This window comes from Callorhinchus milii, unplaced genomic scaffold (assembly GCF_018977255.1).
Source record: "Callorhinchus milii isolate IMCB2004 unplaced genomic scaffold, IMCB_Cmil_1.0 Scaffold6, whole genome shotgun sequence".
In the NCBI taxonomy this organism is placed as follows: Eukaryota; Metazoa; Chordata; class Chondrichthyes; order Chimaeriformes; family Callorhinchidae; genus Callorhinchus; species Callorhinchus milii.
In genome coordinates this window covers 28,015,000-28,038,868 of record NW_024704747.1, presented here as the reverse complement: position 1 = coordinate 28,038,868, position 23,869 = coordinate 28,015,000, and the positions used below count along the sequence as shown (strand labels likewise).

Sequence of the window (23,869 nt, the reverse complement as noted above, 5' to 3'; positions counted from 1 at the left end):
TCTGGGTCTTGAAATCATAATGTTGCCCACTTGTTTGTTTGTTTTTATACCTATCATTTACCTTAAAGTTAACCTGAAAGCATTATCAACAAATGCATATTTTAAAAAAAATAATAATCCTTGCATTTTGATATATAGCCTTATCACGTCTTCGAGACGTCTCAAAGCGCTTCGCAGAATATACTGTAGATAACCTACTTCATGATCACAGCCAATGACAATCTATATCATTCCACAAAGACCCACTTTGCAAAGTGAGCCAGGACTCCCTGTTGATTTATACGACACCCAGGAGATGCCAAACCCAACAGTTCAGACCTTCGCCATCTAACAGCCCCGTCACAACCAAGCGAGGCGTGCTTGAATTCAAACGCGAGTCAAAGCTAGGATTCAAATCTGGTCTCTCTGATAAAGCACCTAACAACATACTGCTGGAGCTACACAAGCAAAAGCTTTACATCCATGCCAAAACCCACTCCTATTTTTAGAAGCCAAGATGTGCTGTGGAACATTTTGCAATAAATAAAGGATGAACCCATATCTGACAGTATTGGGAACCGGAGGACACTGGTTGAGATTACACTTGTTGAACTTGAAAGGGAAGTTATTTCTCTCAGTCTGATATCGGTCTGATCTTTAAATGATGTCCTACTTATTCGGTGCTTTGTACTGCATGCATGTTTTTTGAGGCACAAAGGGAGTGCTATCTATCCTGGGGCACATATGTCCCTGGTGATGGGAGATTCATTCATTGCATTCATTATCTTAGCAGTAACGGAGGGATTTCCATTCCCTGGATTTTCTCTTCTTCCCCAGAACCTTTCCAATCGGATAATATACAATGTTCTTTGGCTCGTAATCCCGCATTCAAATTAACCTAAATTCTCATCCACTGCCTGTATATCCCACTCACCATTTTCCAATATTACCTCTTAATACTTCAGTAAACCAGTCAACACATCACATACATAAATAGTGGGGAAGAAAATTCACACTGGCACCATATGCCAAACCAATACTTATATCTGCAAGAGACTGATGGCAACCAGACTGAATTACAGATGGATGGATATTATGCAGGCTGTTCCAATGCTTTTGCAGATATAAATTCGGAAGGCTTGGACATACACGTGCAAAAAGTGTACAAATGATTGATTCCCTTAAATGTATTTGGTCAACATACATGAACAATTGGTGAAAATTCAGACTTAAGCGATGGGTGAATACTGAAGGAATCCTTATTAAGTACTTAATGATCCAATCAGTTTGTTGAACGTGTTCGGGAAGTGAATGTTTGAGCAAAGAAACAACACGACTTCATACAGCAAAACTCGCCTAAGTCTGATCTGTATAAATCGTATGATCGCCTTGGTTGTACATCTACCCTCGTCCCATTCAAGAATTTATATTCTATGTAAGTTTGGCATAACTCATACTTTACATAAGTCATATTAAAGATATAGTCCCAACTGCTACAACTTATGTGAAGTTTATCAAATAAACTATGCAAAACGTAAATACATGTTTTTAAACAAAACAGTGAATGATGGACAATATTACTTGAACTTTGTAAGTAATACAGTACAGGATAGCTGTACGTACAATATAAAACCGACGATGAAAAGCAGTTTCATACCTGGTCACAGACGAGCTCCCACTTCTTCTCATTGTCATACTGACGTAACAATCTTGCTTTATCAGGAGGAAGGTTCATAGAATTCTGCAAGAGAAAGAAAAAAGGCTTCGAAACAATATTCCAGCAAATTGCCAAGAGTGAGGTTTTTTTTTCAAAATCACCCACACCCACAGAGCCATTATCCTGGAGTGCATCTGTGTTAACAGTGAACATTAATTCAACCCATTCACATGGCTGCACTCTGGGACGCTACCCAGTGTGAGAGGTGCTATACAAATGCAAGTTGTTGTTGTTGCACTCAGTCGCTCTTCAGTTCCTCAAAGAGGTCATTTCCACCTTCAAATTAAACCTACACAGACTGTTTTTGTTAAAGAAAGACTGATGATGCGGACATTTGTACTCAAGTCTTATTAATGTTAAATTCTTTAGAAACGGCTGCCCACTCAAGACAATCGATAATTGATTGGATTGTAGATATGTAAATGGCCAAGTTCAATTATCACTTTGATGCCTTTTGGGGTAGTGAGGAGCTGAGTGCCATGGAACACCAATATGTTCATGGGGGTGGGCAAATCCTGCTCGTGGCCAAGTTTCTATTTCTCAGCCTACATCAGAAGAGACTGAGATAGCTCCTAGACAGCAATCAAAGGTAGATGTATGGGACTGAAAGGATTGCTCTTAAAAGAGCCAACACAGAAATAATGGGATGAATTGCCTTCTTCTATGCTATAAATATCTAAGGTTCTGTGACTTTATCTAAAAGCTAATTACCACCCGACTTAGCAATAAGGACATGGCTTGACTCCCTTCAATAAATATATCAAAGCACCCACTGATGCTATTGGTATTGGCTTGGGCTTCAGAGGGAGTGAAAATAAACTATTCATAACAGGACCTTAAAGTAGCAACACACACAACTGGTAATCAGACTTTGTGGAGTGAACTTTTTTCTCAAGTCTTTCAATTTTATGGATGGTAATGAAGTCAGAGAACCCACGGGGCAAAAAACACAACTCTATAGAGGATCAATGCTGAAAGTCGATTCACTGCAGGTTTTAACAAGTTTGTTTACATCTACTCGCTTAAACGTCTGACTGGATGTTTCACATCTTTGTGGCAGATTGAGCCACGCAGCTACCAGCAGCAACAGATTCGAGCATGAAAAGGAGTTACTGAGTAACTCCCAAGTTACGCCATCGCTGGTTGACCTATTAAGTGAATAGTTACTATACTGTATCTCACTGGTAGCTGGACTATACAAGGTGACCACCTATTACAACGTGAGGGTTTGGATTCATCAATCAAATCAAACCTCACCTTTATAATGGCTGCCAGTCAATGGTTCCAGAATTTCAAACTATCCCCGATAATATTGTTTTAAATGATTCCACCCCAATTGTAATTGCAAAATAAAAAAAACTTTTTCAAACATTGGTGATAATTGTAGATGCAGATCATGATCGCCAATGTCCATTCGTAGTCTGCACAACAAGTCGCTGAATGAAACCAATGTGGCTATGGATTCTCCTAAATTAATCGCATTACCTCGTATCCCGAGGAATACTGCAACTGGCAGTGGACACTTTCCTCATCCATCAAAATGTTGCAGTAAAACTAGTTATTTAGTCTAGACATATTTATAGCGGTTATCCAAAAAAAAATTAAGAAAAAAAATCATCACAAAATTCAGTGTTTACTCAGCAGCTCAGTAAAATAAATCATGCTGTACTTTATCAGACACTATTTGTCTCTAACACAGTGTGTGTTCTGAAAGCATTTGTATTTTGCAATCTATTTGTTGATAATAAAAGCGCAGAAAGTGTATAAGATTCTCAGTGTTCTGCTGCATTCAATACTTTATTGACTGTATTTAATATTTAACTACCTATTTAATACTTTGCTTGCCCGCGCCAACTTACTCAGCAGAGCTCCTCATACTGCAGTTCGGTTCCATAAACTCCATAACCTCTCTAGTACATCAAGATAACTGACTGTTCTTTCCTCCTTAATGGCACAAAAGGCAACTGCAACACAGCATTCCCGCCCTTGCTATCATATATTTCAGGATAGACCATTGCACAATATCGTTACCAATTAAGCCGTGGGTGGGAGTGAAAGGAGAGAATGACCGATCTTATCCATTTTATTTGCATCTTGTAAAGAAAATGCTCTCACCACCTCATTTTTTCACCCTGCAATATGTACTAATCCTACAACAGTTAGACCTCTCCCCAGGCAATTGGTGGGAGGTGGGGTGGTGGGGGGGGAGAGGGGGCATTTAAAGGCTCAACCCTCACCAGAGAGCCACTGGGAGGTGCAAGAGAACCACCTGCCTGATTATCCTGTTGCTGTTTCCCCAATGAGGGGAAGTGTTTGGTCTCGAGTCCCCAACCACATCTGCACAGCTGTTATGTGGAATCTGCTAGATGGGCATTTGTGGAGGAAGTTACTCCATCCTGCCACTCTGCGCCCAGCAGGTGCCAGCGCTTGTAGTTTTTATTTAGAAGAGATTAGGGAAACATCGCCTTCTGCTTTAATTGAATGAAATGTCTTTAGTCCACGGTTTTCACATCACGCTGCAAGTTCGTGACCAGTTCAGGGCTGAACGGTTGTGATTCGTTCAGCTGTTTGGAAGTGCTTCTGAAGGTCAATTCACACCCACTGCTCTTTCCCCAAACCGCATTTTTAAAAAAAAATAAAATCAATTTGTGCAGGTTTTAGCAGTACGCTGACACTGAATGTTTTCAGAGCAATAGCCCCTCAATTCACCAGACGCTGAAATTGGACACAAACATAGGAACAGATTAATTTAATTGACTGCAAATGTTCTTGCACAACTCATCTGCATTGTAGGTGGTTTAAAACTCTGGTTACTGTTGTGAGTTTGACAGCGAACTCTCAACAGTGCGGCCTCCCAAGGAAGACTTGGGATTTATTTTGAAGCTTATTTTTACATAAATCTCATTTCGCTCAATTTGAATAAGTTACATATAGCAAAACATATTTTACAGCGCCCTGTTTACATTCCAGCGTTTAATTATGTTTGACAGAAACGTGATGGACCCTGAGCAGCACAACTCTGTGATAGCGATGGAAAATGCCACACACTATTTAGGCCAATACAGGCACAAGGGAAGAGAAACAGATGGACACTTTGACGGTTTAGTGTTTTATGTGCGAAGATATTTGACATTCGACTTTATGGCTTTTGTAATCATTCTGAGTTTTGCTAACTATCACAGTCACAGAGACCAAACACCCAATGTCTGGAATCACATCCGAAAGTTGTAAAACACATGAGCGTTTCATCAAGAACAGTCAGCCAGACCCCAAGAGTATATCACAACGCAAGTGTGTTACGCCCACCAGCATATTCCCCGAAACGCCTTACTTTTGAATCATAAACACAGTTCAGTTCCAGGGATTTGTTAGCACAGATAAAAGTTAATTAATCACTGCCCTGTCACTTGTGGAACCAGGATTCCAATAATAATAATATAATAATAATAATAATCCTAGCATTTGATATAGCGGCTTATCACGTGGTTGAATCTAGCCCAGACTGGTGAAAGTTTCTTCTCTCTGATGGCTTACTCTCAAGTTGTGGTTCAGTTATATTGTTAATGGATTGTAGGTTAAAGGGCGCTTTCTTTATCTTGCATTTAACTCTTGAGGAGCCCCTGATGCTAACTAACATAGCTTATGAAAGGGTTCCATTTACCAGCGATGACATTGTTCACCTTGATGGATGAAATAAACCCGACTTTAATATGTACAATTTTTCCTTTTGTGAGTTTTCGGATCCAGACTTTGTTATAGGTTGTCTGCTCAAATGCTGTTACAGATCCCCACGTTTATGACTATATAATACACATGTTTATAACAAAGCAGTGGGTGGGGGAAGAAAGTGAGCTATAAGTAACAGAGAGCTTTACGCAGAAACCCTATAGATTACACTGCTTTGATGGATGTAAGAAAGTTTGCATTAAATTGCAAAATGTAACAAGACTACACTTCATCTCTGTCTATTTCCAGATCTAGACATCTTGCAGCCTTTCATATTGATAAAAGTCCTGCATTGCCAGCACATGATATTCAAATGACAATTGGGCCTTGATCTATTGACCGTTGTATAACAATATTATCAGCCGATTTCCCTGATGTCATCGTTCGCAGTGACTTGTCAATTTTTTAGGTTGTATTGCAAATCAGATAAAGCGATAAATAAATAAATGAATACGCCCACAAGTTGTCATGTGGCTGTAATTCCAATAGCATCAGATGTAATCCCACGACACTGAATTATAGGCCGTGTATATTTATAGATGGCCTGTGGGTATGTTCCATTTCAGCACCGTTATAAACTTCTGTAGCCTGTTTAAAGTGTAATTTTACTTGGGAGGGCTGTCTCAGAAACTGTGGAGTTAGGAGATTTTGTGTAATTATGTATATTGTACACCCACACACACACTTATATCGTATGTAGAGGTCATTCCATCTCGCCCACTCCTTCCTCAGAAAGTTTGCAATCCACTGCACTCGATGGTGGACTTATCTCACCCATTTGATCTCCTGAGAAAAAGCTCTGCAAAAATATTCTCTAATGCCCAAAGGTAATCAAGCCAACTGCAGAACACTTGCCACGTAAGAACATAAGAATTGCTAGATGAAAGAAGGCCAAGGTCCATCAATTCGCCTTCCACTCTCCTGCCAATCGCTTGCATATGTCGTGTCCCAAACTATATCCTGTATCCCAAGATATTATTTCCTAACATAAAGTGATCTCATTTGTTCTTGAAAGAATTAACACCTTCTTGTTTAAGCTTCTCCCTGGAGAGCTTGTATCATACATTTACTTCTTGCTCACTGGTGAGCTATAGCTCTGTGCACGGCTTATAGAAGGGTAGAAATCTATAAAGGAGGAAAACAAAAGCACTTTTTTGTGGGTTTTAAAAAGAATTGCATCTGCTTTTTCTTAAACAGGTGAATGAATTATTAAGTACTTTTACTGGGATTTTGCAATATGTGTCAATATGTGTTGATTTTTATATTCTAAAAGTACAGTAAACCTCACATAAGTCACATCAGTTGGGACCATACTGATTAATAATAATAATCTTCGCATTTGATATAGCGCCTTATCACGTCTTCGAGACGTCTCAAAGCGCTTCACAGTATATACTGTAAAGTGAATTGATTATATATTTTCTAGGGCGAAACATTTAGTATAACTTATGCAAAGTATGAGTTACGTGAACCGTATCAGTACTAGGAAATTCAGTAATAGGGACTTGGGCATCGTACGATTTAGTCGATGATATGATTTATACAGATCAGACCTATGCAAGTTTCACTGTAGATAGTTTTGCTCAATTGAAGCCAACTCACTGTCTAGGCTGACACTGCAGAATGACTGACTGAGTAGCATTGTTGGAGGTAATGTTATTCTGGTGAGATGTTAAACCGAGATCCCTTCTGGCTGTTCCAGTGGTTTGGGTGGACGCTGCCAAATGACTATTTTGAAGAACAAGGAGTTATTCGCTTGTCCTGACCTTTATTTCTCCCTCATTCAAAATTAAAGAAAAAAAAAAGATCACATTTGGTCATTTATCTCGTTGCTCATGGGACATTGTTGGCACAGATTAGCAGCCGCATTTGTCTGATAACAAGCAGCTTACACTTTAAAAAACAAATCGTTGTGTGAAGCACCAAGAGATGTTTAGATATCAACTGCAAGTATTATTTTGTTTATAATATTACTTTAATCTCCAGTCACTCAGAATTTAGAGATTAACATATGGTAATACAATGGCCTAAATTAGATTATATGTGCCAAGACACAGTTTGCCAACATGTTTCTTTTTATTTTAAGTAAAAATCAACCAGCTTAAAGCATTTAAATCCTCTTATAAACTCCACAATTCTTGGAAAAAGCTTTAATTTTATGGTTGATAGTGTTAAAAACCCCGAGGTTTAAGACCAGTAGGTGTTACCAGTCAAAGATCCAAACAGTTATGAAATCAAAGATCACCAAATTCCTGAAGTTAACTCAGAATTCCTCTCTGAGCTCCATAATTATAATAATAATAATCCTTGCATTTGACATAGCGCCTCATCACTTCTTTGAGACCTCTCAAAGCGCTTCACAGAATATACTGTAAAGTGGAGTGACTGTGTATTTTGGGTGGATGCTGCCAAATGACTAGTTTGAAGAACAGCAGTGTCCCATAAACAGTCGTGCCATGAGATAGTAGCCAAAGATGTTCAACAGATATTTATTCTTTCAGTCCCTATTGTTGGCAGCTCTTTTCCATTTCCTCCACAGTGTCTTGCCATTCAAGCAGAACCATTCTGTTGGCTCTCTGCAACTCTTATGACGTGAATAGCACAGTTTGACTTACCCTCTGATCTTGTTTGTCTCCACTATGAACATGTCAAGTAATAATATTCCTTGCATTTGATTTAGTGCCTTATCACGTCGTCGAGACGTCTCAAAGCGCTTCACAGGACATACTGTGGAGTCCTGTAGCTCAGTGGTTAGAGCACTCGCTTTGCAAGCGAGAGACCTGAGTTCAATCCCAGACAGGGCGAAACCTTGCGCAAGTTTCCTTACTCCACACAGAGCCTAATAATATTCCCTCCAAAATCAAAAACAATAATAAATTGGTCATTTTCAATCTACGACTGTTTGTGGGACATTGCTGTGCGCAATTGGCTGCCGCGTTCGCCCACAAATATACAGTCAATTCACTTTACAGTGTCTTCTGTGAAGCGCTTTGGAACGTCCTCCGGTGAAAAGCGCTATATCAAATGCAAGGATTATTATTATTATTATTATTATACTGTAAAGTGAATTGACTGTGTATTTTGTGGGCGAAGTGGACCCAAAGCTCCCTGTCCAAGAAATGGTAGAAGGAATCCCATGTCCTACCACTTTTGTTGTAAGATATTAATGCAAAAAAAAAAATTTGGCAGTCGGCTACCTTCCGATTAAGTCGCCTTATACACAAGAAATAAGTGGAGCATTATACACAAAATAATTTCAAAGCGTACTGAGGTGGTAAAATATTAATAGTTGTTTTCGACTTACTTCATAGCTGTTGATTGTTTGCATTTTCCCAGACAGATATCCAACCATATCTTTGGGAAAATGAAAGCAAAGGATTGCGTTACAAAAGCTGGTTACATTGTTATCATTCAGTTTAGCGGATTGTTCATTTGAACTGCGACTCGTGTGCTTTGCCTAAAATAGAAAATAATACCAAGTCCACAACTGCGGCCCATTCCTTTACATGGAGAACAACAACAACAACAACTTGCATTTACCTCGCGGCCTTCACGAGGGCCAGTTTATTTAAGCTGCCTATTCTCAATACAATTTCTCCCTCCCTATATTATGAATTATGGGTCAAATCCCAGCAGGTTGCTTTTCAAATCATCTGATGAAAATACAGGATTATTTTCCTTGAAAAGAGCTTTAGTACCCGACAGAAACTGCTGCTGTTCCTTTTGGACTTATTGATCAGCTGCGAACAGCTTAGAATTGTGTGTTACAATCCACCAGAACGTTTGGTTTTGGGGGTTGCGAGGAGGGTTTTAAATCCAATCTGATAATTTGCCGTTAATTCTTAAGTCAAGTGTGCAATACAGAGATGGAAACCAAAAATAGAATCAAAATAATCCAAATGCCGCATCTCCCTGAATATATTGTTCAAACAATTTGCAGTAGACATTTAAAGCTCGGAGTAATCATCGCAAACTCAGTGTGAAAAATAGTGATGTTGCCTTACAAAAAAAATCCTAACAACCCTTGAACATTACCCAGTCCTTGCTAAGAACACAGCTGTAATGACATCCAGAGTCGAGCTTCAGTCTGTGGAAGCTATGTGCTTGCAAGGTTCTGGTGACATTATCTCACCACAAGCACGCTGTGACCATCAGGGATCTGTCCCTCACGTTAATGTCAGTGAGAAACCCAAGCCTTCAAAGCTGAAGACCATTGCTTGTTTGTGCAGTGGAAGAAAAATGTCTCCACACACCAGACCTCTAACATTTAACAGGAAAAAACAAAGGAAAGTTAGTTCTAACTGCTGGCAGGAGCACCATTAAAAGCCAGTGAAATTAATTGCAAACAGAGGTTTTTGTGAGAGGCAACTTGCTGACAGTGCAATCTCGTCACCAGCCTGCTTCAGTGACACTTGGGAAGAATCCAATATCCCATGCAATGAAAACTGGGAGAATTAGGACAGCGTTACTAAAACATTCTGATGGCCCATTCATAATTCCATAGCTGCATGCCATCACGTAAAAAAAACAATTCAACTGGTCACATTGTTGGAATAAGAACGGTTCTGATGATCTAACTAATTAGCAGCTGGTCGAAGAAATTACAGAAAGAAGTGGGAAGGTCTGTGGTCAACAGGATGTGAAGCCCCAGGGCTCTCTTGACTCCAGTTACCAAACTCTATACACGGGTCTTGCAAGACATTCAAACCCCAGGACAATGTTTGCGTGAGTTGCATTACAGGCCTCACTGGGACAGAGGAAGTGAGGGATATGAGTGGTCGAAGGCTATAATGGCCAAAGGGACAGGGTGTGGCGGAGTGATGCTCGAGGTCAAAAAGATATTTTTGGAGTTCAAAATGAAGCAGTTCATGCTGTTGATCAATGCCATTAAAATAAACCAGGTGAACATTAAGTATTGAATGGAATTGAAGTTTAAGAAAATGGTACAGATAGCAATGATGGAAGCCATGTGAAGCAGATGGCTCAGGAATTGACAAGACCACACAGAGCCGGTGCCACAGAAGCCAACTCTCCTAGGATCTAGTCATACTGAGTATATGATTAGAGCAGCATTCTGGAGGTTTTCTCAATTTGACACCGAGTCCCTTGCCCTCAGGAGATGAAATAGGTTGGACAAAGTTTACGATGTAACAATCGAGGTTGATGGGTCGAATGACCTTTTCATATTCTATATTTTCTTCTGCTTTATAACATGTTTCTTTAAAGACAGTGCTCCTGCAATACACAGTATGTTTTTTTGCGGGGGTGGGGGGGTTGAGCCGGTGTCTGACACATGTGGAATCCCATCGCCATGCTTAAGAGTATCCTAATCTGTTTGCACACAGATCTTGTATGCCAGCCACAAGCTTGACATGCATTGGGAAAACACACAATACAGACAACTGACAAGAGGCAAATCAGCGCTGTATCTTATGTGTTGCAATGAAATTGGAAACCAAACTAATCGTCCTCTTTAAGGTTTTTGGCTCAGCAAAAGAGAAGCATCCCACAGACATTCCCAGCAGAGCACCCACATGTTCAAACAGCATCTGACCTTTGTGTTTCTCCAGCACTGTAAAGATTCTTAATTTCAGATCTACAGAATTCAGAGGTTTTTCCTTTTGTCCCTACATGCGTTCAAAGTCCTCTACATGCATTAAAAATACAACTATTTGCCACCTAAAAATAGACCGGCTGCTTATACTGTTTATACAATATCATTTCCACTTGTGTTGGCAACGATACAGCGAGTCAGAGAATTATGATCGCTCTATATTTTAGATTTTTTTAATAATTGCCGGTGTCTCTAAATATTTGCCAGATGTCACCGATCAATTATCTTGGCAAATTTTTCACACTAATCAAAAATTAACATGAGCAAAACACCAGTACAATACACTGCTAATAGCAAACATCAAATTAAAACTGTATTTTGCTGAATTAATCCTATTGAGTCCAATATTGGTTTAATTAAACACAGCTTCACAACTGGGAAAAATCACAGATGTAATGGGGAATAAACAGTATGGGAAGCCTGTCAGCATTAACAATGGTGTAGCACAGAATAGCAATAAATTAATGAATACATCAGCAAAAAAAAATTCCTCAATCATCTCTTTTCCAGTTTGACAGACACTATTGATCCTTTTCCTTCTGTCTACCATAACTCCCACCCACCCACCACTTGCTCCTGGATATCCTGGATAAATGGAGTTTTTCACCATTCAAATGTCATAAAAATCCGCAGATTAGGTAGAAAGTACACATTTGGTAACGTCTCGTAAAAAAAAATAACATTTTAGACGTGTCTTGGGCTCTGAGCCATTTAGGGTTGGTATCTACAATTTCAAAAAAAAACAAATTATATGAAGTGTACATTCTGTGCTTCTTTGCAATTAGCAAATTGTATGCATTATCTACACACATCAGCATGTGGCCTTCACATCACAATTAATGTATAAAGGAATCATAGCTCCTTTCTTCAACATGCCATCCATTTACAACACATTCCGTGTTGTAATCGTGGCTAAAATCCCAGCAGTCACGTTTCCGAAGATATTGGTCCCAGTTCTATATTTAAATAAGTCTGGCGGTGTACAATAAATGTCCCAGCAGCACAAGAGCTCTAATAGGCCTGATCAAGTACAAATGATTCCTGCAGGAGTACAATGTGTGTGCAGGTACTGTGGAGAAAAAAAGCATGGTAAATGAATTAGTGGGACCCCCCCAAAAAGGTTGAAAAGGGACTATAATTTCTAGATTGTAGAAGAAAGCAAATGTACAACAATAAAAGAATGGCAAACCGAACCAAGGACAAGGTACGCTGCATTAAATGACACTTGGACCCACCTCGAATTGCTCATGGGAAAAATACCTAACCCATTGACCCACGCGAGGATTATTATTACTATAGTGAATGAATCGAAATTATCACTACAGGAGGTTGAGGTGTAAAGATTTTTTGTAACAGACAGTTTGGTTTACCTGTACCTCAGTTTGGTTTACCAGTAAACCTGGTTTGGATACTCTTAAGTGCGGTCATGGGTTTCCCCACATGTCAGACACCCAGTTGGCCGAAAATAAAATAGAACTGGAAACCCAGCCTCACTGAGCACCTTTCAGAAAAGAAAATTGGAGAGAAGAAAAGGAGTATTCTGCAAGCTTGTTAATATGCAGGATGTTGCTAACAAAAATTCACATCACTAAAATATTTATGGTCCTGAGGTTTTTCGCAACCAGCCAGTAGATTCCATCCTGTCGGGCTGTGCTTTTGGCTTGGTATATTAATATTTTGAAGGCTATAAAAAGGATTTTGGGTCTGTAATAAAGTCATGTTTAAAAAATCAAGAGAGGACAGTGAGTTGACGTCGATGACCTTTAGTCAGAATTGATGAAAGGCCATCGAGCCGAAACCTTAACTCACTTTCCTCTCTCCATAGATGCTGTGTAAAGGAATCATAGCTCCTTTCTTCAACATGCCATCCATTTACAACACATTCCGTGTTGTAATCGTGGCTAAAATCCCAGCAGTCAAGTTTCCGAAGATATTGGTCCCAGCTCTATATTTAAATAAGTCTGGCGGTGTACAATAAATGTCCCAGCAGCACAAGAGCTCTAATAGGCCTGATCAAGTGCAAATTATTCCTGCAGGAGTACAATGTGTGTGCAGGTACTGTGGAAAAAAAAAGCATGGTAAATGAATTAGTGGGATCCCCCCAAAAAGGTTGAAAAGGGACTATCATTTCTAGATTGTAGAAGAAAGCAAATGTACAACAATAAAAGAATGGCAAACCGAACCAAGGACAAGGTACGCTGCATTAAATGACACTGCTGAGTGTTCCCAGTGGTTTCATTTCAGATTTCCAGCATCTGCAGTGTTTTGCCTTTTGTGAAGAACATCAAAGCCGGCAGCACAGAGTAGTTAGGACATGGAATTATTTTTACGTTTGCTCCTCAAAATTCCTGGTGTTAGCCAGGCAATCAGGCAGAGGCACAGGGATGGGGAGGGAAGACCCTTAACAAAAATAGAAACTGAAGACAAGTAAATCCGGCTGATCTCATTGACCTTTCCGCTGACTGGTTCAAGAGCGGGTCAGTGACCTGCCATGGCAGTCTGAGAATAACATGGAGGATTAACCCTGCGAATACCAAATGGGTGTCGTCTGTCAAAGTGCCAAACGCAGGCAGCGACACTTGTGAAAATACTTCAGAAAATAGTCAAAATGTCCTCAGAAGACTTTTCTGTTGTGCGCAAAAAGGGATGATTTTTGGCAATGACACTGTACTAAAGCAGTTTTCCTCTTTATACTGCTTGTATTTTAGCAGGAGGTGATTGAGCATGTTTGGGGTAGTGTGAGTTTCACATATATAATGTTTTTATGTACTATATATATATTTATAACAAAATTCTGGTTAGCAAAACAATGGGGGCAAAATTTGAAGGCTTGATTCTTAAGATTGCAAGGCCACCTTTGGTGTTACCTAACAGCTTGACTAACTGAGTTACAAATAATACCAATGTGTTCATTCCTCCCAGTGCCTTTGTTTTTTCTCTTCTTCTGCTCCCCTTTGCACCTTCTCCCGCAATCTTTCATCTCAGTTCCCAGTGGGTGGGTGTGAACCCAAAGCTCAAAAAATGCTTACAATTCATTTCGCCCCCAAAATATACAGTCAATTCACTTTACAGTATATTCTGTGAAGCGCTTTGAGACGTCGCGAAGACGTGATAAAGCGCTGTATCAAATGCAAGGATTATTATTAAAACAACCTGTAATAATAATAATTATGATTATATTACAATTATTAATATAATTATTATTACCTTGCAATTGGCAATTGGGAATCTCAGTTAGAGAGGCAAACGCATGGATGTGATGGTAATTACATTTGTTCAGTGGAAATGAGGGCTATCTATTCTGGGTTGCAGGTTGAGGTACATTTTGGGAGCGAAGTAAGAGGGAGTTTTATTTCCCACATATAAGTTAAATCAGGAGCTCTTGGCATTTAAGTGGTCACTAAGTTTTTCGAGGAATTTGTGCTCAGGTTGTTCCCACAATAAAAGTGAGAAAAGTATTCCACTCTCCGCTATTGGCATCATTCCCCCTTTTCCGAGCACAAAGGCACCCCTCTGTAAATTTCCAGTGGCGAATGTTAAGATGTAAAAGTAAGAAATAGAAAGAAACAAAGAACATTGTGCAATCCGCAGTATTACTTGGAACAAGCCTTTTTCAAAACATCTGGTTATATTTTTGATTTCGGTGCTGAAATGGGACCAGTGTCCTCCAAGGGTTTATAAAAATTCCACATAACACAGAGAGGTATTGTGCTGCCCTGCACATTCTGAACCAATATAAACATATTCCCGGAGGCTTTCGAATGCAGCGAAGACTTACTGGATCTGGTAAGTCCAAAAAAAAAGAAGCGATGAAATAAGTTACTAATTTTGGAAGCCCATTGCCTTGGCAGGATGGCAAAAGTGAGATTGAACTGATCCAGGCGAGAGGTGGTGTTCCCAAGAGACTCTACACAATGTTGGTATCGGGGCCAACAGAATTTTGTACTGCATCTCACCCCTGATTTACCACAATATTGCCTTACCAGCCACGGAGGTTGGGCAGAGGGGGAGGCTAGTGCAGATGTGTGTGTGTGTTGTGTGTGTGGACATTACTTTGGACGCAAAAATGGATAGAGTATCCATCAGGTGGAAAATGAGCCATTAGTCTACACACTATGAAATTCAGTTACACACCCCCGTCTCGAAATGTACCTTGGAATAGCCCTCAATAGCACAAGTATTCAATTCTATACGGCTCACCAGGGCTGTATGTCTTGGTATGCAAGGTGCCCACGTGTAGAAAATTTTGTTTGAAAGCAGCTGTAATGAATCCACCGCATGTGGAAAGTTCCAAAAAATCCAAGTCTGAATAGAAAGACTTACATGCATTGTCACCCCAAGATATACTCTACTGGAAACAGGAAAACAAGAGCTAGGGATTCCTCGGGATGTCGCTATGTGCATACAGAGCGATCCACAATAATGCAGTGCAAACAGTAATAACAAGCTGAGGAGGAGGTGAGAAACTAAATCCTGTTTTACCTGCGCCATTAAATTGTGAAAGTCTTTCCGTCAATTTTAGCGGAATATGAAATTTCCAAAGAAATTGTTTTCTTGCATACACTTCAGAAAGATTATTATGAAATCACAAATTATCACTAGGGTGTGGTAGGACAATAAAGTGCAAACAAAATGAGGGAACTGTAGAGCAACACTGTGCTAAGAAATATTTACTATTGAAATTGTTTAAGGTTATGATGGTGAAAGTCTTAAGTGTCTCTCAAAAGAACTGAGACAATTAATTTATTGGACCACTTTTTTGACCGTGGTACAGTCCTTATGTATCTTTGTTCTATCCACTGAACTGACTTCAGACAGAATCTTTCTAATTATATTGAAGGCTGCTGAGCCAAAAATGACAATTTTACCCTGGAAGGAATGAGACTGCAAGATTAGGATGAAGAGATGATTTCAGGTGATTAAAACGTTTAGAGGTGCTAAAATAAAAACGATTTCTCTTTGCTTCGGAGTCACACACGGAGAAGTGGGGTTCGAGAATAATATAAATGCATTTCAAACAGGCTGAAGTGCAGTTTCTTTAACAGGCATTCAGTTAGTTCTCTCTGAGAAAAAAGCGTACTGTACAGATGCCAAGTGCTATTACTGTACTCACTATAAACCAGGGACCAGGGAGGAAATGCAAAACATGTAACAGAGAGAGAGAGAGAGGAAAAAAAGTTTTAAGTCCTACACCAAAGGTTTTTGCTGATTTGATAATTTAAAAAATCTCCTGGCAAGTGCGCAATTTATTTTTATTAGGACCGCACTATCGCTCTCTTACTAAATGTCTTGCGTCAACTGATTTACTCTCAGGAGTATTTCCAACCGTACTCACCCACCCACTGGTCACTGGGCCTGGCATTCTGAACCAGCATGTGATAGCTTTCCCCCCCCCCACCTCCACACACCCTCATGTTCCATTACTCACAGGGTTCCAAGAATTATGTGCAAAAAAAACAGTCGGACTATTGTTTTACAAAATCCGAAAAAAAAATGGCAATCTTCCTTTCCCCAGCTGTTGGAGAACCTTCCAGTCTTAAACTGCCTGTTTTCAGAGACCCAGTGCTCTGCTTCGTTCTCAGATTACTGGTTTCCTTCGTAATTTCCTGAGACTTGCCAAAGTCTAGGTTTCTTTAAAGGCAAGAAAAACAGAGGATGCTTCACTTACTGAACACTCAGGCGTAACTCTCAAACAAAAGGAAAACTGACCTAATGGAATATTGCAGATGATTTTAACATTCACGTTCAATGCACTTTCATTATGGGATAACATACTTTCATATAGTTGGCTATTTCTACATAAAAAATGTACATTTTTCTTTTCCAATTTTCTTCCCTCCTCCCACTTCTCTTGAAGACGTTGGATTCATTTATCCTTTACTGGCAGTATGGGTCGATGAGCATTAAATGTTCCACACCCTTATGCATGTGTGAGTCACAAGCAGTGAGCATTGGGCAGTTATTTGTGAAGGAGTCACAACTGAACCCTATCTTGTCCTGACTGACATCCACATATATATCATTTAGCGACCAGCAGTGGGGAACCTGACTAACATGTCCCCTCCCTAAACCAGGACCACTGAGACAAACTCTCCAACTCAATTCAATGGAAATCTTGTCAAGCCAAGTGGATTTTACCAGTGTACCAACGGTGAAACGTCACCATGGAAGGCATAGCTAATTTAGAATTACTTTATTTCAGACTTTAGACATTAAACCTGTTATCGTAGTGAAAAGCTATTCTATAATTGGATTTCAAAATGCTATAGTTAAATGTTATCTTGCATCTTTCGGTGTAATATTTTGCAAGTGTCTCAAAAGGCAACACACCCAAATTGCTGGCAGGAAATTCTGGGACACACTGTACTAAAGTCTGACGAGTTCTTAACACAAAACTGGAAAATACTAGATAATAATCACAAGATTTGTGTATCGTTTAGGGGTCAAGCTGTCTCCAGAGCAGCTATTTTGTGGTCTGAGATGTCATTAAGCACAAACATGATGTGGTTAAAATGATACCGAATGTTTGTGATAATGGAGTTCTGTATTGGTTAGGATACTCGCCTCGCAAGCAAGAGGACCTGGGCGGGGTGAAACCTTGGGCAAGTTTCCTTACTCCACATGCCTGTTTACCTGGCAGTAAGTAAGAACCTGATTTTTAGTCAATTGGCGATCATTTTCTAGGGGTAATAATCCCTTCAAAAGTAAATATTAATAATAATTTGGTCACTTAATCCACGACTGTTTGTGGGACATTGCTGTGCGCAATTGGCTGCCGCGTTCGCCCACAAATATACAGTCAATTCACTTTACAGGATATTCTGTGAAGCGCTTTGGGACGTTTAGAAGACGTGAAAAGCGCTATATCAAATGCAAGGATTATTATTATTATTATTATTATTATATTCTATGAAGGGCTTTGAGACGTCCCATTGATGTGATAAGGCACTTTATCAAATGCAAGGATTATTATCATTATTATTTCAAGTGCAACGATTATTTAGATTTATTCATTCAAACCTGCTTAGTTACTTCAAATGCTAAGACCTTTTACTAAGAGCTTGCATGAAATTGCCAGGTGTCAGGTGAAGCTAGATACAGAAGTATAGATACTCTTGCAAGCTAGGCAAACAAGGACAGTACAAGGCACACCTTGCTCACCTATGTTATATCAGTTAAGTCCTGTCATCTGTTAGACAAATCGTTCTCAGACACGAAATACATGGCCTTCAATTTAGATTCTGTTCAGGAAAACAGCTCCCAGGGATTCATCTCGTTGGATGAAGGTTGTGAATTGAGCAAAACAAACTTGTCTTGAAGGGTTCCTTCAGCCTTTCAATGTTAAATGCTGTGCCCATCTCATCACGTTGAAAATAGTTTCAGACACTGATATTATGCACATTGAGAAGACAACAAGGATACAGATCATATCCCTCAGTAGTTTTGGAAATGTCCTGTGGAAACGTAAAGCCTTGAATCAGCTTAAACTGAAGATCAGGTTTGATTTGAGACTGGCTTCAAGGTTCAAAATGAGAGAAAAATTAGGAAGAACAATAAGTATGCATTCAGTTACAAATCTAAATGACAATAACATGAAGTGTGACACTGTCTTTCTACTCCCACACCTTAAAGAAACAATAAAATCTTCTAGCCATTAGAAAGTATGCTTAGTCTTGTATCATGTTATATTTTCCATAAACCAGGAAGTACAGACTAGTAAGCGACTAGTAGAGAAACAAGCTCAGCAGAGAGTAACCTATGAAGAATAAAACATGAGGTAAGGATGGGAACATCAACCGGGGAACCTGCTTCCGATTGATAACCTAGGAACACTGCTAGAAAGTACAAGTTGTGTGCAAAGCTTGAGCCTAATGCAGGCAATAACTAGGTCTATTAGACATTCAAGGACCGGAGAAAGTGGAAGTCAATGGCTGGGTAAATCAAAGCCTTGAAAGGGAGGGATACAAGTCAGTGTTAATGCATGTGAGTTGCAGAGACCGGAAGATGTGTGAGGTCCAATCAGGATTGTTATTGTCTTGTGTGGTCAAGAAGTGAAAAAGCAATAGATGTGCTGAATTAGGGGAGACTTGTGCTGAGACTCTTAGAGCTCACATGGGAGGAAAATAGCGCTGCTCTCCAGACCGCATCTGTGGCACAAAACTGTAAGAGGTCATTTTTTTCTATCAAATTTTGAAAGGCAGCAAAGTGCTTTTTTTTTAAAAATCAATTCATTTTTAAATCTCAGTTCATTTGGAACTAATTGTGTACTGGTGTTGATCTTCTAATGCTGTAGTTAGTGCTCAATTCACTGTTGAATATTGAACGCAATGCAGTAAACCTGTAAAAAGAACTGATTTGCGAAATAGAGATATAATGAGTTAGGAGATGATTGATAATAATAATAACAAATAAACCTTGCATTTGATATAGCACCTTATCACGTCTTTGAGACATCTCAAAGCGCTTCACAGAATATACTGTAAAGTGAATTAACTTTAATTTGTGGGCGAAACGTGGCAGCTAATTTATAATACGGCTCGTGCAAAGAAATCTAAATGGTTTTGAACTGAATGGGGCTTGGGTGCATGTACGACTTAAGACGACCATACGATTTATAAAGATAGGACTTATGCGAGTTTTACGGTATTGCACTACAGTAATGCATTTAATTTCGGGTCAGTATCAATTCAGCGGTTAAATCAGATAGGTCTCTATTTTCAAGTGGTTTCTCTATTCTGCAGAGTGTGTCACTAATGTGCTGTAGCCTATTATCAGATGTCACAGCTCCCAGGCACCTGCCTTATTAACACGCCGGGTATCTGCTAATCCTCTAATTTTCCCAAATGGTGCAGATGCTAGGAGCTGAGATGGGGATTAGGAAAATCAACCATAGTATTTACACCAGGCTGACAGGCACTGTTCATCTGCTAATTCCTGCTCTGTTATACAGTACTACTGTTATACTATCCATTTATCTCTTTGCGCTTTCAGTCATTTTCCCCCTCCCCACATTACGTTACTTGTCAAGTGCTTTGAGATGTCCTCCCCACTTGACAGATACTGTATAAATGCAAATTGAATTGTAATTGTATTGTTCATTATCAAGATTGTTTTACTTGCCTGGATCAAACTAAAATATTCTTTTGAAGTATATAACCTGCTCAATTCTCCCATAAAATATTATAGTCAATTCACTTTACACAATATTCTGTGAAGCGATTGAGACATCTCAAAGACACAATAAGGTGCTATATCAAATGCAAGGATTATGATTATAATTACGGAATGAAAATTATATACTGTACCAGAGTAGTTTCTATTACTAAACTTATCTTGTGAGGTAGATGTAGTATTAATGCAGGCTTTCCCTTTTTTGGTTTTACTCATAAATGAGTCATGTGCAAAAAAAAATGAATAATAAATGATTGTTTCTGAATGCATGTCATTATTTTCGGTTGTGCTAAACCAATAGATTGTGCTGAAAATGAAGGGCTGCGTTAATCATCTCCAATCAGCTTTGGTGACACGTAAGTGTATCATAAACCTGACTGTAGATTTTAGGATAGCTTTAGGATCATATATGCATGTGCGCAGTGCAGTCAGGCTTCTCAGTGAGCTGAATGAGTGAGTAGTGGCAATAAGGATATCTGTATAGCTGCCAGAATCCCTTAGAGATCTTACAACGAGGCATGTGTGAAGTAGTGGGAACAGTGCATTCAATAATAAATTTACAACAAGCCAGTGATGATCCAAGAGTGAGCTTGCTAAATGTCACTGTAATAATCAATTAAAAAAAAGCTTTGTAAATGGGATACAGCTAGGACAGCAGGGAAATAATCCAGGGGGCTCAGTCAAGGCGGTAAGCATATGGATTCCATATTTTTCCCTTAAAATTGTCATAATTGTATGCTGCTTAAACATGACATTCCCACTGGCATATGAAAGATTGAACTATTGGCATAAATGCACAAGGGACGCTGGTCTGTAGCAAAATAAAATGAGGAAAGCCTTGAATAAGTCTAGGAATGAGACTGCGAGGTCAAGTACTTAAGAGATGGAATGCAGATGCAAATCACAGCGCAAATCACAATAATATTGTCATTACATCTTACATATTAGTAACATATTTCTGAGCACTTTGTAGTCACAGAAAATAAAACCTCCTTAGAATTAAACCCAATGCTTTCAGATATCTTTTTTGTTGTCTACCTATCGGTGGAATAACAGGATGCGGCCAATGAAAAATATAACAAAGACAGCTGTTGCCTTATTTTGGTCTAATTTTAGTCGCTGGCAGTGCAAAAGCAAACAAGCGTAAGCATCAAAAAGCAAGTACAGTTTCTCAAAACCCATCCTATTCTCCTCCAACAGTGGCAACAGGTTAACCGTGACATGAACTTCTGCAAACCAGGCACAGAGTTCCAGGCAACACCACCGCAATCTACGAGAGAAATGCACATGCAGCAGAAACTGTATAATGCTCCACCACCACTGCGCAGCCTTTTCGGATTAACATAAGAATTGCGATACGAAAGAAGATCCAAAGTCCATCCAGTTTGCCTCCCACCATCCTGGCAGTCACATGCACGTGTCATGTCCCAAACTGTATACTGTTCCTATCCCGAGATATTATTTCCTATAACGAAATCTAGCTAATCTGCTTCGGAAACAATCGATCCTTTCTGCTTCCACTGTCTCCCGAGGGAGCCTGTTCCATACGTTTACGACTCGCTCGCCGAAGTGGTGTCTCCGCAGATTTGTTTTGGATTTACCCACACTCCAATCACAGGCCGTGTCCTCTGGTTCTACTGTTTGACACACAACGTAACAGAAGTTCTCATGTTCCTGGCATACACAGAGGTGCTTTAATACCAGTATAGAAAGCAAGCGCTCGGAACTCAAAGTGGTGCTTCTGTAATAATCCTTGCCTCACTGCCACAGCTGTGTGTTGTGAAGAGCGAATCCATATCTACGTGATGTAAACGGCCCTCAATGAGGCCACTGATCTGAAACACATTGGGCTGTACTTGAACAGGGCTATAAATTTTCAGCGGTGGATGCATTCAGGCTTTCTGGGACACTGAGGTTGACAATAGTGGCGAACAGGATTCCCTCTCTCAAACAGCTTTGCAGGAGCTTTGTTGCTTGTCTGACCCAGTCAGCATACATCAAATTGAATGACAAAGCCATGCTGTTTGGTGGGTGCTGAAGACAGCCAACAATCTATACAGTGGAAGGGGTGGGAGGGCATGAAAAACCTTGATGGATCGTTCTCTAGAGAGTTACTGAAATCGTCTTATCGCTGCTCAAGAAAATAAACCATTTTTTCCAACTGAAGCTCTGACCAATTCTGTCTCTGGCTATCCACGGTGTTTCAGTTAGCTTTTACCTACCAGTTGGGAGGCTTGATCATTCTGGATAGGGTAGTGCATTATTTCCGATGAAATCTACCTGGACACTAATAAAAGCAAGGTAGGGCTAGGCAAATCACAACCTTGAGGGTGTCCTGTTTGGGTTGTAATAAGAAACTGAATGTTTATTTGTGACCCGACAGTTGTTTTCTTTGACACATTTGCAGAACCAGTTCAGGCACTTGCTAGAAATGCCAAAGGAGGCTAATTTCTCAATGAACATGGGCTGCTGCAGCTTACTGAAAGGCTCAAGAATTGTCAAAACATAATGTTCTAATTTTGGGAGTCGTTCCATTTGTAGGCAAAGGAATTCCAAATATCCGATTTAACCAATTTGTCCCAGTAGCAAAACCAAATGACCAAGATAGCAGATTTTATTCCCACTGAGTCAATATGCAAGGATTATTATCGCTGTATTATTATGCATTACTTTTGATATGACCAGCAGCCGGGACATTTGTCTATAGTTATTAGGATTTGACTTTTAGTGCATTATATGAAAGCACTTTCCACTGATGGTAAAGCATGGTTTAATAGTCCAAGGCTTGACCCACTCAACAACAGCTGACAAAGGAAAGTGTGAATCTCTTACATTATCCTGCTGCATCAAATGGGTATCTACAATTAATATTTCCAATGTACAATCCTGGTAAAATATTCTTTCTCTGTCTGCAGAGCACATAAACTGGGGCAAGACACTTTGCGAAAAGGGAAAGGACTCAACACTCCCCTGACGTGGAGAATTCTGAAGGTGTCTGTCATCCACGTCTCCTTATAACACGGGCAAGTGGCGAAGAAGTGTGTGCGTCCTTGAACGAGCTGAAATGATCCTTGTGACGAAAATACGCCTTGAAAAACCTTCAGGACGGACGAAAGTCCGAAAGCACAATTTCTATGTCATGGCAACCCTAATCTCAGACAAAGTTGACATAACACTGTTTATCCACGCATGAGGAGAGGGAATGGGTCTGGTTGTGGTAGCTGAGGCAGCTGTTGTAATCATTTGCATATGTGTGTGTGTGTATGAAAAAGGCTAACTAGCGTCAGCAAGTACGGACTGCCTAAGCAGATGTAAGTCCTGGACAGAGCACAGCTTGGCTGGCTTCAGCAATTGCTCTGTGGTGCAAAGAGAGCTGGAGAGCCTATCACTGCTTTTGCTAAGGTTCACATTATTTTTCCGTTTTCTGATCTATACAAATTCCTTTCCGTCTTTTAATCTTCTCACTTTATAGACTCATAGAATCTTACAGCGCAGAAGGAGGCCATTCGGCTTTGATTGAAAGAGCCATCCAACTGGTGCCAATCCCCTGCCCTTATCCTGTAACCCTGCAAATTTTTCCTTTTCAAGTACCGTACATATCCACATCCCTTTTGAAAGCCAATATCGAAGCAGCTGAAGTCCATACGAAATTGCTTTAAAAA

At 39.8% G+C, this 23,869-nt stretch overlaps 1 protein-coding gene across 4 annotated transcripts in view; it reads right to left on the bottom strand.

Moving 5' to 3' along the window:
• fmnl2a (formin-like 2a) overlaps positions 1-23,869 on the bottom strand; it is a 101,035-nt gene that overhangs the window by 39,327 nt on the left and 37,839 nt on the right. For all 4 annotated transcript variants that reach the window (XM_007889930.2, XM_007889932.2, XM_007889931.2 and 1 more), the window contains exon 2: positions 1,637-1,720. In XM_007889930.2, the coding sequence (XP_007888121.2) occupies positions 1,637-1,720 (84 nt within the window). The remainder of the gene's footprint in view (positions 1-1,636; positions 1,721-23,869) is intronic.